General features: G+C 36.8%; 1 protein-coding gene across 2 annotated transcripts in view; it reads right to left on the reverse strand.

Annotated features, from left to right (window-relative positions):
• Positions 1 to 18,462, reverse strand: part of PIK3CB (phosphatidylinositol-4,5-bisphosphate 3-kinase catalytic subunit beta) — a 44,914-nt gene extending 26,452 nt beyond the window's left edge. For both annotated transcript variants that reach the window (XM_086467749.1, XM_009958016.2), the window contains exons 1-9: positions 18,310 to 18,462; positions 15,270 to 15,495; positions 13,396 to 13,619; positions 10,479 to 10,661; positions 10,047 to 10,217; positions 9,082 to 9,159; positions 4,248 to 4,499; positions 3,570 to 3,666; positions 2,563 to 2,693 (exon numbers count right to left, since the gene is read on the reverse strand). In XM_086467749.1, coding sequence (XP_086323875.1) covers positions 2,563 to 2,693; positions 3,570 to 3,666; positions 4,248 to 4,499; positions 9,082 to 9,159; positions 10,047 to 10,217; positions 10,479 to 10,661; positions 13,396 to 13,619; positions 15,270 to 15,495; positions 18,310 to 18,462 — 1,515 coding nt within the window. The remainder of the gene's footprint in view (positions 1 to 2,562; positions 2,694 to 3,569; positions 3,667 to 4,247; positions 4,500 to 9,081; positions 9,160 to 10,046; positions 10,218 to 10,478; positions 10,662 to 13,395; positions 13,620 to 15,269; positions 15,496 to 18,309) is intronic.
• Positions 18,463 to 18,715: the final 253 nt, after the last annotated feature.

An 18,715-nucleotide genomic window follows, 5' to 3' on the forward strand; every position in this document is an offset into this window, starting at 1 on the left:
AAGAAGTCTAAGGAACTACACCATCTTCTTTCCCTCAGAAGCCTGCCTCTCCCATCCCCCAGGAATATAACACCAACCCCACACACAGATTGAGCAAGACTTGTATTGTCTTTACTCACGGAATATGAGAAACAACAAGGGACTACAATAACCAGAGCATAAATACCCAGCAGCTAAAATCCTTAAAAAGGTATACTAACTTGTTTTATTTCTTTCCCTATATGAAATGCTTATTAATATGATGTAGTACATCTGCTACTCGGCTACAGTTTGTTTACATACTATGCATGAAAACATGCATAAACAAACCCACAATGTCCTAATTCTATGTTTGATGCTTGCCTCCTTGTGCTTTTTAAGAGTTCCTCTGTTCGCAAATTAACTTTGAAAGTTTCTGCAAGTCCAGCTTTGTTCAACTGAACTACAAGCCCCTCAGTGTGTCAGCAGCTCTGATCATTAATCAGCCCAATACATGGCTCCTACATCAGACGGCAGTTTTCTTATCTATTGTCACGGCACTTTTGCTCACTCAGCCCCCACCAGTCATTCACTCCAAGTGGACTGATGCTGTGATTGAAAAGATTAATCTATTTTTGAACATCACGTTTCTTAAAATAAAGATTTGGCATCTGATTCTCCATTTTCTTGGCAGAAACAAGCAACAACACTGGGAAAATGAGAAGAGGCTGTGCATCAAGCAAGCCTCATCTAGATAATTTTGAAAAACAGACTCTCAGCCAATATAATTCAAGAAGCTACAATGTTACTCCTGATTCAACTGGACCTTCACAAACAGAGTCTTTTAGAGCTTGGGTATCTTACTCTCTTTCCCAAGGGTGCAATTTCAGTATAGAAATGGACAGAAACTGAATGAATTATTGAAGAGCTCAGAGCTCCGGTTTTCCCAGGGATACCGCAAAACTGTTTCCTAACCCTAGGGAATGGCAAGTAGCAAAAGTTACAGAGAAAAAATAAGAACTGCTAAATTAAAAAACCACATTTTGTAGCACTTCCTCAAAGTTGAATGCTTTCAATGAATGTTTTATTACCAGTTCTGCAACTTTATAAAGATGCTCTGGGACATTACTCTGATATGCAGGATATTCAGGTACTGTTCAAGAAGGGGGAAAAGCCACAACAACAACAAAAAAAGCCAGCAGCCAAACAGAAGTTACAAGGGATGGTGAAGACCATCAGACACTACCTTAATGTCAATACATCAGGTAACTTGCTCAGTAAAACCTCTCATCCGTATTCAACGCAGCCTTTTAACACACTGAAACCTTGGTATCACAGGTAAAAATAAAAGAAACGCTAGAGCCAGAACAAGTATGCCATTACTTAAGAAACATACTTTTACATAACATGTCTAATATGCACAGAAAAGCAGCTTTTTTTTCTTTAGAAATTAAATACATATAGTGTAATGAACAAAAAACTTAAAAGAATTACAAATCAATCAATACCAAAACTGACTAAAATATGTCCAGTATGAAGAGTAAACTGGTCAATCATAATTAAGATGACAACTAGTCAGTACAGTTATAGCTCTTAAGGCATTTCCAATGCTGTTTTAATAAAAGAATGAGTACTGTGCCAACAAGGGGGGGTGGGGGGTGGGTAGGAAATCAACCTAAAGTCAAAACAAAACCTGATTTTGTTATTTGATTTCATTTTGATGAACCTTAAACCCAAAATCCCTCTTTAATCAAGCTGATAAAGCTTGGTGGTTTCTGTGTCTCTGTCCATGCCCCCTAAAGGCGCAAACCCCTCAAAAAAAACCCCAAAACAACCAAGGTTAGTTTTCTCCAAATGGTTACTAACTTTCCCAAAAACAAAATACAGGCTGCTAATGTATGTATGAGTTAAACCTTGTTTTTTCAATTTATCATTAACTGTCTAACACTTCTTTTATTATTTGTTTCCTCTTCTTAGCTTTATTTGCTGGTTTGCGAACAACTTGCTATCTAGCCTTCACACTACAGACATTCTAAATGTATATTCCAAACACACTCTTCCTTCCCAGACAGACATTCTTATCCGTATCTGTAGAAAACTGCAGGGCAACTCAAGTGGATTTAATTCAAGAGCTGACCTTGAGAAATCCATTTTCATACAGTATTAAGAGTCTATTTATCCTCAAAAGGATTTTAGCTCTTAGAGGAAAAAAGTGTCCTAAAGAGTGGGTAATGTACATTTGTACAAAGAAACAGATCTTCACAGATCACAAGCAAGCACAGTTTGAAGGCTTCCAGAACGGCAGGTAAGTTTAGCTTTTTTATAAGATCATCAATATGGGAAACTGATTATGCTTCTGACCCTCAAGAGACTACGTACAGAGTAATTTTAAAAGTATACATCTTCAAAACACTATCTGAAGACCCTAAAGTCAGAGCACTGGCACTCTCAAGCAGTGCCAGTTTAAAAAACTGCAGTATGTTAACTAAAAGGGAGGAAGTGGGGAACTCAGTGGAAAAGGCAGTGTTGAAAGGGAAGAATGTGTAAATAAGCTTATGTGCTTACACATAAGCATTCATGATTGCTCTTTATGTCACACCTTACCTTATCAAAGGGGGGGTAATTAATAGGCTGTTTTGAATACTCTTGAAATCTAATGTGCAAAGCTGTTGCATTTTCTGTGTAAGGGTTAGTCTGGACAGTTCCCATTGGATTCAACATTTCTTCAAGTTCATCTGAAACATCAGACAGAAGAATTAATATGAGAGGCCAGGCGTGCACTAGAAGTAAAATATCTGAAAGGCAAAGCCGCAGTAAGAAACTGCTTACTGTATACCATGGGCAGAAGCATGTTTTGCCGCACAGCACTTTTACTGCAGTGCACTGCATTTCCAGCATAAACTACTTACAGTCACAAAAGCTGGATCATCACCCAATGAGAAACCAATTTTCTCTTTCCAAAATAAACGTAATGAGCAAGGGAAGCGAGATATCCCTACACTGAACCAAATCCCAGTACAATCTGCAGCTTTGTAAACCAGTATACACACTGCCTCTGCATCAAATAGTATGAAAAAAAAGAGCGTTTTAAGCCAGATTTCTTTCAGCACTACAGCCAAGCTGATACCAGGTTTCTCAGGATGGGATGAAGAGTGACAGAGATTTCAGACACTCCTACTAATCCATCTGAGTATCTGAAAAAATTCTAAATCACGTTTTGATGACACAAATATGGTCACATACAATATAGCTTATCTATTTACTTTAGGATGCATAGCACAGGGAACCAAATGAAACGTAAACCGCATCTTAAAAACAGGTAACAGTAGATATAAACATGCATCTATTTTTATGTGATTTTTCTTCCCTAACAGACAAACTTTTACAATACTATTTCCAAGCAGATTCTTGCCCTTCCTCCTTCCTGATACACAATACTTTCAGGGAAGAGATTAAGACGATATATATATATATCCCCATATAAAAAATACAAGTAGTAAAGAGATAATGACAGGAGACTTGAACATGCATATACTAAATATTCTACTACTTAATACTACTCTTTAGTCATAGAAGTAATTAAAGCCCAAGTCTTAAAAGTTAAACTTCACCAGGAAATGATGACCAGGTGTGCAGTACCAGTTCTCCATTCTTCAACTGCCCTTTATAATCAAACACCATGGTATTTACCCAGGCTACAGGATAATGCTGTTAAAAGAAAGAATTTTCACACAGAAACTAAGATGCCAGCACACATTTCTATGCAGCAAGCACTACAATATAAGTAAAAGTGAGAGGCTTGTTACTTTTAAAATGGTGATACCTTTCAGAAAAGCATTTAAAACGCACACATAGTTTTCTGCACGTACTCCAGTACCACTGAGGACAGTAAGACTTAATTTTGAGGGTGTCCCTCTGCCAGTGTAAAATACACATATCCCTGAATGTGAGCCTTTCCCTGAATGTGAGCCTAGATGCTAATTTCTTCATCTTTTCCCAATCACAACTCATCTAGAGTTCCGAATTAAACTGATCTTTGAAAATACAATTCTTGAAACAGTCATTTGCCAACTGGCTTACAACCAAAATTTTCATGCCTTTTTCAGTGTCTGAGAAGTATGAAAAGCTCTTTTTGTACCAACATGTGCAATTCTTAATACATATGCTCGTTAATTTTTTTTTTTTCATTTTGCATTCTTGAAGCTGAAGTGAAGACAATGAAAGATTTCTGAATACTCATTTAAATATAATTCAGAGGTACACTCAAGAAAAACAGATGAAGTAAGTACCACTTTTCCTGCTTTCCTAATGGTTTGGTACTTGGAAGGATTCATTGCCTTGGTTGACTTTTTAGTTTTCATCTTATCCATCACAGCATAAATCGCAAAGCAGAGCCTTGCCATTCTTGGTAGATCGCAGACATTTATTTCAAACTCTAGTACTTCATTCCAAACGTGGTCACTTCTCCCAGATATTTCTGTGCTTACAACAGTTTTACAAAGGAGCTCTGTACCATGGAAAAGACCAGCCCTAACGTGAACCTGCAATAAAGAGATGAGAAATTTTCAGCTTGCCACAGAACCTATAGAACTCTGCATAGAATATTATACAGAACACACAGAGATGTATTTCATCAATATTTCTATCTTGAAAGAAATGAACCAAACAATTCCTGAGAACAATTTCTTTTGTTCTGTACTGAATTACTTATATTACCACACTAATAATAAGAACAACTGATTTGTAGTAACAAATACAATACATGAATATACAAATGCTTCTAACTTAACACAGGAGGAAGTTGTAGGAAACAAACAACTAAGCAGAATGAAAAAGATGAGACTAATTTTCTGAAAACAAATTCAAATCTCCAGGTAGAACCAATTCGTGCTTTTAATAGAGAAAAGTTTCAGGTTTTTTCAGCTTAAGAAAAAATTCATTTTTTACTTAAACTGTTTATAAAAATGTACAGAGGGAACACTGCTGACCCTGACATCAGAAATCATCATTATTACATATATTATAAATAACAACATCAACAACATACATCATTCCCAGGAATACTGCTTTCTCTTTAGCACCCAGAAACCAACAAAAACAGCTAGCCTGAACAATAAAAATAAGGAAAAGAAAATGAGAAGGGCAAGAAGAGAAAGAAGTTGGAGTTATTGGCACTGAAATTAAACACGTTACAGGTCAATACTAAGATGTGGCTTGGTTCTGCATTTCTGTTTCATAACATATGTACACAGAAAACTGCATGTTTCCAAGTATCCATACTTTTGGATAGTTTCAACGAAAATGACAAAGAGGTCTCCATTTTTGTTGCCTGAGCAAACAACAAAGAGAGATATGTCAACACCTTTCAGGTGACCTTCCAAAATAGCAATGTTTTAGAAAAAAAATGGAGAAAAAAAAACCCAAAGACAATTGAGAAGGAAAGAAAAAAAAAAAATAAGGAAGATTGAGAAGGAAAGAGAAAAAACTATGTATGTAATCCTGCGGTCAATACTAAAAAAATTCTCAGTGTTACAGTTAAATGAGTAAAAGGTGAACTGATGTTTCAGGTATGATTCTCAAACAACCGTCCCAACATTCCCTTTACGCTATCATAGTATTTCTGAGCACTGTAAGGAAAAGGCAGAGATGTTTAAAATTTGGTACAGGTTTTGGATAAAAAAAAAATAATTCACTGTTGAATTCCCAACTGACATAGCCAAGATCTGGTCTGGGAGAGAGCCTGTTTTTCCCTCCTCCAAAGAAAGAAGTGTGAGCAACATCAAAGCAGCCCCAATCTTGATATATCTTTTTTTGGCTACACCAACCACTACTCAGTACTAGGTACTCTATTTGTAACCTAGCTCAGATAAACTAGTCATTGGCAAACTGTAACACAGTTTAAATGAAGTCATGCTACAGAGCAGACCTGTCTTCAGTCCAGAACAATCCCCAGAGAAGGCACTAGTAGCACCAATAAGTCATCTCCAAATAACACCCATTCTGCCCATTCTGGACTTCTCTGAAACAAATGCTACAACTGATCAAGAGACTGCAGTCACAACACAGGCACTAGGCAGAGGTATTAGGTCTTGGAGAACACGCTGTTATGGGTTATACTCCTGCTTGATACAGGTGCTGTAGGACCATCCATTATTAAACTGACTCATTGACTTACACATATACAATCCCAATTGCATTTCCAAGCTTACAGTCAATCAGTTGTCAAAAAAGTTGTTTAGAAAACTACAGCGATACTCATAAAACCCACTACTACCTATTTCAGCATTTCACCACTGTGAACTACTGTGAGTTAAGAACAGCAACATGAACATCCATGAAACAGATCACATGAAAGTAATCTTACTTCAGGAAATCTAACTGTATACAGGCTACATGTGTGTGTACAGATCGAAATGTATATATACACATATACAACCAAAATTCTTGTTAATTACATTTACAGGTGGTTTTTATTTCTCTGTAATTAAAGATTGCAACTTTATATTCTTCAAAAAGGAAATACTGTGGCTGATGGCAGAGAGCTGATTAGAACTGGTTGGTTCATAACCTCCTTGAAACAATTCAACAGATGGTCCTCTGTTAATGCATTTGGAGATTCACTGTATGGTCAACTGAATTTATAATCAAGTTCCTTTGCTGATTTAAAGATATCTTACGGAAATACAATTATGTCTAGTGTATCATCTGCTTGTGCTTTAACACCAACAACAGTAAATAACCTAAAATCTGCCTGGTTTTGTTTTAAACCAGGTGTTTCAATTCATATTTGCATAATTTTGAATATTGTTATTTCACAGAATCACAGAATGTTAGGGTTGGAAGGGACCTTGAAAGATCATCTAGTCCAACACCCCTGCTGGAGCAGGACCACCTAGAGTAGGTCACACATGAACGCGTCCAGGTGGGTTTTGAATGTCTCCAGAGAAGGAGACCCCACACCCTCTCTGGGCAGCCTGTTCCAGTGCTCCGTCACCCTCACAGTGAAAAAAGTTTTTCCTTATGTTAATGTGGAACCTCCCACGCTCCAGCTTGCACCCGTTACCCCTTGTCCTGTCATTGGCCACCAACGAGAAGAGCCTGGCTCCATCATCTGATATTGCAACTTTACATGCCAGCACACACCCCTGACTTTTATTTTATTTTATTAATATAAAAAGCATAAGTGATCAAGTAAAATTTGGTAGTAACAAAGTACTGTATTGTTGGAACACATTGGTGGTTTGCTTGCCTTTCGGCTAGCTCCAATTCTACGATTTCCAGTCCTGTCACTGTAAGGGATTGGATCCTAGTTTTATCCTTTTCATTCTGGCACTCCCCTTTTACTAATGAAACTGTATGTACCAACAGTGCAGTCAAAGAGCAAGACAAAAAGAAAAGCAATTTCAAATGTCACGTATTTTGAAAATTTGGTGACAGCTGAATGAAGTCACTTATGCTCTAGGTGCAAACACTTCATACATCTCACATCAGTGGAGTGCTATCCATCTGCCAAATGTTTTGTTTCCTACTACAAACACTGCATTTATGAACCCTGTTGGTGGTTTCAGCAAAAATGGATGAACGCTGGCTTCAACCAAAGCACAATGAAACTAAAAGAACAATGGCACTGAATCAAACAGCCTTAGAATCGAGACTAGGAAACAAATACGTTCTTGATAGTGACAATTCCATAGTACTGTAGACAGCCAATGCAGGGAAACACACATGAGCTTGCAAAGTTACTACATGCATCCTCGTTCTTGGGTAACTACACGATTTTCAAGTTTTCCAAGACTAAAAAGCATTCAAAACACTAAATAAAATTTAGATAGTGTCCACAGGCACCAACACCAAAGAAGAATTGACAATTTTTTCTGTTTCTCCTCAAGCTTACAATCAACATATTTTCTTTTTCCTCTAAAAGTATACTGAAATTAACCAAAACTCGCTATCTGTAAGTTTGGAGGGAGGAAAAAAAAAAAAAAACACACACACAAAAAAAAAAACCAAAACCAACCAACAAACAAACAAAACAAACAACCACAAAAAAAAAACCCACACCAAACACCAACAACATGACAAAAAACCCAACTTGATAGCTATGTTGCTTCTGGAATTCACCTTCTCTTTTCTTTCAAAAAATTTAACAGTCTGTAAAGACTGAATGTAAAGTTAAGATGATGTTACAGCTAGCTAAATAATGGTTTAGACAAAGAGAAGAGAAACATCTCTTTTTTGCAGACATTCTTTTCCACAATCACAGTGTCTCAGGCAGTACAATTGTAATTATGGCTCATTTAGCTATACAGTAAAATGTAGTATTGCTAATATACAAGGAGGTTGTAGCAAAGGTTTTGAAAGAAAAAAATGCACTGATATCCTGAATAAAACATCAGAAAAGCAAACTTCACTGGCTAACTGAATTTATTCCTTATCGACATGACTGGCTACATAATTTATTGACTGCCAAACAAAATAAAGGAAACAAATGTTGTTCTGCCTCACAGGCAAGTGTCTTGTAAGGTCTTAAAGTAGTTGTGCAATAAATTCCCATGTGTTAACAACTTGTGGTCTGTAAAACAGTCAGTAGCCCAGTCATGTACATTTTTTACAGGAAGTGCTACTGCAGCTTTTTTTGTGCGTGTTAAGCATGTTTAGAAAATAAAAGACAGATTGTATAGCAGCACGCAGTCCATGCTTAGACACACACAGAATATATTCTGGACTACAAAAATATCTTATGTTCCATTGAAAAATGTTCAATATTTAACCTGCTTCTGTTTGTCAGATGTTTATGACAGTTTAGTTTGAATAAGCTTATCTAATGCCATTATCAGGACTTTACAGACACCATCTTAAAAAAAAAAAAAATTCAAGTACGACATGAACATTTGTGTCATACTGTCCATGATTACTGATAATGTTCCAATGCACATATCCAACTTCAGAGAATAAAGCAATACTTTAGTAATAAAGCAAGATTTTAACCAATGCTACCAATATAACTGTGAATTACTAAAAATGCTTACACTTTTGCTGAATTGAAATCTGTATATTCTTGAGTGAACATAGAAAATGATTAAACTGACGAACAGTCTTCTGATACTAGGCATAGTTACTTACTTTGGCATTTTCTTCTGTATTTAGTTTATTACCCTTTAACAGAATAATCTTGAAAGAGCTGGAAACATCCCATACACTCTGAGAGGGGAAAGAAAGATACATGTCCACTCTTAATTAACATAACATATTCAGACCTATTTTGTAAGCTAAGCATTTTAAGCAAAAATCATAAATACAAACTAAAAAAAGTACATTAAAAAATATAAATTTGCAACCTTAAAAAATAAATTTGTTATCATAACTACAAGAGCATACAAGACACCCTAGAGGGAAAAAAGTTAGAAAAAACACTCAGTTGAAAGGGGCAGGGGGTGGGGGTGAGAAAATACATTGAGCACTACCCGCTGACAACTCAGAATAATTCAAATTCATTGTTCATTTTGAACATACACAGAGCGTGTAACGGAGCAGTCTGTTCATATGTCTTAGAATGACAGCATGTAAAATATAACCGTGCTGTAAGGCCATAAGTTTAGCAATGAAGGAAGCACCATAGTAAAAGAAAAGCTAGATGTGTATTACAGTAAAAGTTGCCATCACTGAAGTGGCAACACCACGCAAGACATCTGGGCCAATACAAGAGCTCACAGACCACTACTGCCCAAGCTAGTGGAACCTACACATTGCATTGAAGCTGGAGAATCCAGGTTCTCCACAGTAACTTCTCCAGTTGCTGGTAACAGATTACCACCACCTCTTCTGGGTTATGATTAAAAGTAGAATCAATAGCAATGGAAAGGAGACAGTGTGGGGAGAAGGAAGATGGATGAGGTGAGGGAAGGTAAGAAGCTTCCAAAAGGCCTTGAGGTCTGCTATTTCTGATGCAAACCTTCTCAAAAGCAACAAGAGGCTCGAGTAGACCCAGGTGACCCACAGCAGTAGCAGCACAAATCCCAAGCACTGTGATTTATATTCCACAAGCCACTGTTCCTTTTGGGTATTAGATACTGTCTGTATCAACTTACAGTTGTTGTTCTTGTTTTTTTTGGTGGCAGAGGAAGAGGAAGGTTGGATGATTTTCGGTTTATGGCAGCTTCTATGGCAATCATCTCCTGCTCACACATTTTCTTTATGGTGCAACACTCAACTAGAGTCAGCTGAGGAAGAGTCCTGTTCATCACACAGTTGCGTATATACTAAAAGCCCAGGAAAACAATTGTTATCAGCTAGCAGACTATTTCTACGGCAACTTTCAGATCAAAGAAACAAGTAATATATTACAAAGATAAAAAGGAAATGGTGCGCATGAATTTTACAGCTGGAGAGGGCTGCAGATATCAGGAGGAAGTGTATTGCTGTTCAGCATAGCTGACCACCTAGTGGCACAGGAAGCAAGGTCAAATTTTGGCCAAGATGCCAGGGAACTGTTACACTAAGTTCCAAAGAGCTTTATGTACCTGAAACTGAATTAATGGGTGATCACCAAAAACATATTCTAGCCTTCCGCTAACTTGCAGCACATAATCAGCAGGATCAACTTCCTCATCTTCTTTTCCATGGATAGTCAAACGTTTTCGGATTGCCAGCTCATTCAGTTTGATGGGATTCATGTTAGGAGAGACCTGAAAACTAAATACATCCTAAAAAAACACAAACAGGAATACTGAATGTCAAACTTGTTGTAGTCAGACATACAAGGCTTCAATCGTAGCACACACAATAAAATAGATAAGAATACTTAACTGTTAAAAACAGTCTATTTTAACACTTACAGTCAATGTCTACATCTTCAGTGCAATCACAGTAACAGGCACCCTAAAAGCTGCAAAATGGTCAACTCCCAAACTTCTATAGTATCAGAAGTACTTCCAAGAACACAGAACTTTATCCAATTGATTCAGCAGTGCCTTAAAGACCGGATATTGATCTAGAAGCTTGTATTTTAGAATATTCATCAGGATATTTATCTAGAAGCTTGTATTTTAGAATGTGAATGCAGGAGACAATAAATCATGCATACATTTCAAGGTATTTAGCAGTACTAGAGGTGCTAGTTTTTCTTCTTTCTGGCCACTAGCAAGTTATCCTCTTTCTAGGTAACACTGTACCCAGAAGAAAGTAACAGCTTCCAGTAATAAATCAGAAGAAACTGTTAACGTGATTTATTTACAAAACCACCATCTTATTTGGAGGAATGCAGAAAAGAGGGGTAGCAGCCAATACCTGTATCATTCTGAATACAACATGAAAAGACTGCATTTTCAAAGAAAAATTGTAATTAAACCTTTAGAGACTATCCACATATTTCCAAAATATATGTAATTTTGATGCGTTTTAAAAAGCTACAGGTAAGAAGTTACTTTTTTTTTTAATTTAAAAATAAGGTTTAAATTCCTTTGAAGTTCCTAATGTAAAAGGTCTTCTGTGAAATCTTTCATCTCCTTTAATCTATGACATCATGCTCTGCACACACTTCTTTGCAAAGGTTGATTCGGCAAGTTCTGGTATTTTGTTCTGATTTATTTTTTTATTTACACACACTCCTGAAGCTGTAAGAATTCTAAAAGCAGTTATTTACAAATGTGAAGTGCTGTCTGGCTTACATTCTTCTGACTTGTGCTTTGTTTATATAGACATTTACTGGTAAGAAGCCAAGCTGCCCAAATGGAAAAATCTAACCCTGTAAAGGCAGGCAAAATTAATTGTTTATTTTCTCCGTTTCTGCATGGTTCACAACAGCTTCCCCGTTTCACAAAGCTGCCAAAAAGTGAAGGCTTTCTTCTCCTACCATAACTGGTAGTAGGTAGACAGGGAACGACACTTTTTCCTCCCAGTAAACTGGTGCTCAGTGACAGCTGCCTTACTTCCAAATTGTAGGTCTTTACACGTATGTCACAGAAATGGGGATCAGTCTCTTTCTCCTGCTCCAAAGACAAATAGGCAGCTTTTACAGCTCAGCCATGCATTCTAGACAAAAAGTATTTTAATATCCCTTTCTCTCAATCTTGTGGCATTCCTACTGAAAGAATACAGCAGTCCCCATACCTTCCTACTTAATTCTCCTGCGATGGTTCCAGTACTCAGCGCAAGTAGTAAAGTCTGGAACAGAGTTTATTGCTCTAAAAAGCAGCTCAGATCTGAACTGTTAATAGCTTTGAAGGTCAGAACTGGCAGCAGAAGCATCTGAAACATTTGAAATGTCAGCAGCCTAAGCTATTACAGTAGCAGGCAAATACATTCTGCACCAGCACAAACTTTTGCACTGCCTTTGTACTGTTATCATATGCATACACATACAATATTTTAATCAAAAGCTCACAAACACACAGATGTTCTCACTGCTGGACAACTACATGTCCTCTATTAAGCCAAAGAGGACCGGAAAAAGGTTTTGTCATAAAAACACCTATGCAACCAACATCAGCTAGTGTTACTGGTGACCAAATTTAGCATTCACCTCTGCATTTAGTGTTTCCAGAGTCATGTATGATTCCATCATTTTGGATTTTTAAAGTTAAAACCGATAGTATCAGAAATAATACGGTTTTGTAAATAAAAACCAGCTGAATCATTAGATAATCAGTATCTAGCACCTGGGCCAAAATGGACACCAAATATAGGCTGATATATTTACACACTTGTGAGATTTTAAGGTTTCCAATATTGATCCCTCACCGTTAACAAAAAAAAAAAAACCCACAGCGCAGAAATAAATAATGGGAATGCTGGACTCAAACAGAATCATAGCAACTTCAACATCAAAAAAATGAAGCTAAATTTTTTTAGGTGGAAGCTAACTAAAGGGGCTTGGTTTTTTAAAAATAAGCTATGGATTTGTTAGCTGAAACAAAAAAGGTAACTCTAAGTCTCAGCTAGTGTTTTGTCAATATGCATGCCTAGTGTAGGGAATACTAATTCCTCTTTTTTTAAATGTATTGCTCAACCTCAGTAGCAGATGAAAAATGTTCAACAATGAATCACACACAGAGAAACGAGTTGAATATGGTGCCTCCCAATTCACCAGCAATCCCAGAGCCTAAAATTGAACACTAGTGAAGCAACACAGTAACAGTTAGCCAAAAAAAGTCCTGACAACTTTGAACTATGTACATTTAAACAAACATAGAATACACAAGTTGTACATTTTGACTTTAGAAGCAGAACTGTAATTTGACTTTAGAAGTTCAGTTCACAACTGTAGGTTCGCATCCTCACTTTCTTTCAAAAGTGAAGGAACCTGGGGAAAGAATTTGTATTTTAAAGCAACCACCATAATGTTAGTATTCTATTTCATTTACATCCTTGATCAATCAGAGGCTAATTCAGATCAGGATCACGAACCATACATGAAATATGATGAACAACCATTCCTACCTGGCAGTTATCAAAATGAACAGCCACTACAAGATTTCCGCTATAGAGCTTATCTTGGAAGCTCTCTGGGATAACGGGTTCCTGTTCCGGTGGGTAAGTGTGCTTTAACCAGTCCATCCAAGAGAGACCCACAAGCGACTGAATCTTCTCCTCACTGATTCTCCGCATTTTAGCTCGGAAGTCATTCACTTCAGGATCTTGTAAGGCATCAAACTCATGGAGACCTGAAAGAATTCAAGAAAGCAGAAGAATACACATCTGTACAAACACTGCCCATCGATTTACCATCCCACTCAAACCTTTATTATCTTTAAGTTAAGATTACATAAGTGGCTTTCTGCAGCCATCTCATCCAAAATGAGTGTTCAAAAGTGATCTAGGTTCTACATTGTCCTGTACTAATGCTGACGTAGTTTAAAAGAATTTAAATACAGTAGACTTCCAAAGTTACCTGCACAATTCTCGCACAACCTGGCATGAGAGTTTAAACAGCAAGAATCAATGCCTCTCTTGAACACTATTAAATAAAAAAGCCTACCTCACCCTCAGCTCAAGATAGTTTGAAAGTATTAAGTCTCTCCTCTCAAGAGCAAATGCAAAAAAGGACAGCAAATGCATCGTAAAGACCATAGAGGGAATGAAGTGTTTGCAAACTCTTTTCTTTTTTTAATCCCATGGAAAGATGACAATCCTTTTTAGTTCGTTTAGAAGCATAAAAAGAATAGTGGGACCGTAAATAGAAACATTTATTCTTGATTTTTCCTTGTGATTAAAATCTTCTACTCAAGTCAAAATGACAGGACTGAAATTTCAACCAACCCAAGACTGATAAAGTTCCTTTTCCAAAGTATGTAAAGAGAGAATACACAGTGGAGAGTCCACAGAGCTGTGATTCTTCAGTACTCCAGGATATATAGGGCTTGCAAGTCTTTATTTCTTTCTTTCCTCCTGAACTTTGAAGGACATTGCCCAAATTATACAAAGCACTAAACACCTTTTGAGAACAAAACACTAAGTTTAGGAGCTTAGACAGGAATACAATTTTTCACTGCTAAGGTATAGAATAGGGGTTGCATAAGGAAGGATCTCGCACAGCTACAATAAGCAAAATATTCAGTCAAAGAATGTGAATCTCTCAGAATCTGTCTGAATGGTTAAATTGCCTGTTTCCATTGTCAGTTTTAACAAATAGGCAGACAGTGTACTGCTGAAACCTAAACAAAACCTGCAGTCTTTATAAAAGAGCTAACAATGGCTCATTGTTTTAAAGCAAGAGGTATGACCTCACACGACCCTGTCAATCTTGATTGTATAACCAAGCAGAGTAGATTTAAACGCTAAAAAATCTGAAATAACATTAAGAACAAGTTACTGTGAAATCTTTAAAAATAGCTCTTCATTGTTTGCTGAAAACCAGTGCCACAATTGAGAACAAAACCAAGAATCATATTGTTAAGCAGCTCAGAAATCACGTATAACAAAACCATAATAACTTCTGGTTCCTTCTGTGTATCCAGTTTGCTGTTAGGCTGCTCATGATACACATTACAGGGATTACCCTTTCCTTCATTTAGTAATAATATTATAGATTTCTCCCTCATCTAGTAAGATAAGATCTGCTCTTGATTGACACAGTAATACAATACAGTGCCAAAATACAATACAGACAGCAGCTTTCAACAACTTCCACATGTTTCATCTTGAACATTTAAATTCTTTTAAACTACATCAGTATTAGTTTAAGCAAGGGAAATTTTGTCAGAGAGTTACTTTTTAATATTTTTTTCAAATTTTTTCCACTGTTACCTGTCCAATTAAGACCTGATACAAAAAAAGTTTACCTCCATTTTTCAAAAGAAATTAAAAGTAATTACCTTTGCCTATAAGGACACCTATTTTGGAATCCAACTTTTCTCCTGGATCACAATTCCTCGTCACTAGTTTAAGGACAGGAAGAAAGGGTCTAACATCACAAAGTCTCCGTGTTTCATCCTCTAATTCTTCATGTACAGCAGTCTGATTCACGCATGAGAACATGTAAGAGTCCATCTCCATGAGGAGATGAAAGAGTGGATAGGCATGTGCCTGCTTCCATAACAGCTGCAAACGAAATAAATACAGAAATAACACAAAACAAGAAAGAATGGACATATCTTATGGCACTGAGGGTAACATTGATTTCCATTTATGTTCCCAAAAGAACATAAGACTAACACGTTTGCTTACTTGGTTCATTTTCATCCCTATATATCATCCTATATTTACTTTGTCTTGTTTGTAGTCTCTACCTTGAGGTTATTTTTAAGCAGCAACTTGTGTGCATAAATGTCCCAGGGGTAAAACACATGTGGGACAAGTACTACGAGGTGATGAGAGACGGGCAGCCCTAACCCTCATCCTGACGCTTATCCTGGGATTGACCCAATATCGTCCTATTTGCAGTAAAGTTGCAGGGCCATGGCTGTCACTACGGTAACAAAGTACTTACTGATTTTGGAGGCAGATGTTCTTGACACGGACCGGCAAACTGTCACTCTGCTTCATCCATTCCTACAGCTTCCTATCAAAATCCTTCTCCCTCAAGACACACCTCTACTTTCTTTTTCCAGTAGTTATTCTAATATACAGACAACACGTTCCTACTATGGAACTAATTCCTGAATAAAAACTTCCCTGTGGTCTGGAGAAGCTTAAAGTAAATTATTTGTAAATTCCTGGCAGGCCACCGAGACAGGCGAGTCGCCCACAGAACACTGAATATTTAAGTAGCAGATTACACCTTAAGTAACGCCATTGGATCAAACACATGTAATTTATCAAATCCTCAGAGGAAATCAAAATTGGAAGTAAAATGATCTATCCTGACCTAAATGCTATTCAAAATCTTTATCTGTGAGAATATTTTTGTCCTAATTTTAAAAGTTTATGTTTTATGGATTTGTTTCCGAAACAGGGGAACTGCAGAATCAATAACGCAATGGCAAAAACCTCTTCTCAAACAACTGAAGCTGAACTGAACATACCTGCATATACTTCATAGATTTGTACAATGAATTCTGCCTTGTAGAAATGTATTCCAGTATGTTTTGCCTAGCCGAGTGAGAGCTGAATCCAGCAGCTACCTTTGGTGTAGAGTGAAAATTCCAGTTTCAGAGGTATCAAAAGACTAAATCTATTATTGCCTCTGTGTTCTTCTCCAATAGCTAATGGTATTGATTAAACTTCTGTACCTCCCACACACACCCCTGCCCCTTAAGTTGTCTAACTTCAATTTCCAGCTACTGGTACTTATTATATCCCTTAATGATTGCAAAATTGATATAAAAAAAGCCATGAAGGCCCTGAAACTGACTTCTACTGAAAGCAGCCATTCACCATCACCCAAACTACAAGCCTGGTGGAATTATGAAGTCTACAGAAATGAAAAATTCTTCAGCCCTCAAATAATTGGCTATTTTTCTTCTTTTCCCTTATTTTCATCTTAACTGTTTCACATACAAGATAAACTCCTTATATTTGCTCTCAAGTCTTCTATTTATACATCCAAGGGTCCAGAAATTAGGGCTTGTCACAGGAAGGGGAACAAAGCAACTAATCCGGCATGCTGCCAAAGTCTTCATTATTGCTTTTGTTTTCACACACAGTGATTTCCCTGAAAGATGTCTGTAGCTATGATCAATACTCCTTTGCTTTGTGGATCAGCTAAATATCAACAGTACCCATTTATAGCATGTTAAGTTTCAATGTGTCACAACCATCCAGAAAACCAGACAGCTTAGTTCCAAGTCCCTTGTTGTCACATACTTCTTTTTTGAATTCTTTATCTGTTGAATCACTATTACTTATTCCATTAATTTACCCACCAACTAACCTGTAGTTGCCCAGGTTACCCTTTTACTAAAACCAACTATTTTTCCAGTCAGAATTATTTCAAGTGCTTGTTGATAGCACAAAACTTATTTCCCAGATCACTTCAATTTCTAGTGGCACTCTCATTTCTTCTAAAATATTAAATAGTCCCCTACATAAAAAAAAATACTTCAGCATCTAGAAAGTTTCAAATCAGGTGTACAATACATTATATGAAGCTACTACTAATATAATGAAAATAATTTCTATAAACAAGCAAATACTGTCAGACTGAATAGGAATGAAAAACCATGTACTTATTTACCAGGCAATGCAATGGAATGAGAAATCACTCTTCTTTATTTTCTTTTACAAGTTTATTATGCTTAAGGAGCAGATTACTTGGTGGTGTAATTCACTCACTACCTAATTCCACAGTAACTTGTCTAAATGCCCTTACATGGCCATTATCTGATGAAAGGTCAGTAGATTATGCTTTAGTATGTGTGGTTATTTCCTTACCTGCTCCCCTTCCTTTGATTTGAGTATTCCCTCACTTTTTAAGTGATGCCCTAACAAGGCACTTATACACAAGCTTTACGAAGTGGCATATGTAGTTTTTAAATCATCTATCTTTGCTGTCAATCAAAAGAAGCAGGAGCATCATCTGTGACTTCTATATCAAAAATCAAATTAGACACAGAGTCTCCTGTTTGCACATTGATCAAAGAAATGTTAAATCAATGCACAACATATTACCAATGTGTTAAAAACAGGTTTTGATGCAGCAATACAATATTAATATAGAGCTATTAGAATAATCTCTGCTGAAGTGTAACCATCAGCACAAGTATTTCCCGAACCTTGCCATCTGTCCAAAAACATTCTAAACCCCCAAATATACATCTTTATTAATCAATCTGCTATGCACGCGCCTTCGAGACATTATTTTTATTCCTACTCAAATTCATTAATTGATTTGCCAGAAGGCAGGTAAAAAAATCGGAAACAGCACTCATTCAAAACATAAGTTAACTTTTAAGTTAATTAACCATTTGGTATTACCTGTTTAATATGAGATATGGTGGCATCTCGAGGGACATCCAGGTTGATGTAGATTCCAGTGGGCAACAGGAAGTCCACAGATACTGAGCCATCAGCACCAATCTGTGAATCCACTGCCCAGATGTCAAGGCTGTCTGTCACGGCAGGAGGCATTATGAAATCTCAATAATATCATAACCACATGGCCTTAGGGGGAAAAAAAAATTAAAATTCAGTATATTTAACCTTCTATAACTAGACACATATTTTAACGTCTTCAGAAAGTTTACATAAGCCTGCTTGTACAGCTCAGCTTCCAAGTCTGGAGACTCAAATGCCGGTATTGCAAACACATAAGCATAGTTTTACTCATTAATTCCATTTAGTATAATGAAAACACTTGCCTGGTAAAGCACTATTGTTGAGA

This window comes from Leptosomus discolor, chromosome 7 (genome assembly GCF_034619465.1).
Source record: "Leptosomus discolor isolate bLepDis1 chromosome 7, bLepDis1.hap2, whole genome shotgun sequence".
Classification (NCBI taxonomy): Eukaryota; Metazoa; Chordata; class Aves; order Leptosomiformes; family Leptosomidae; genus Leptosomus; species Leptosomus discolor.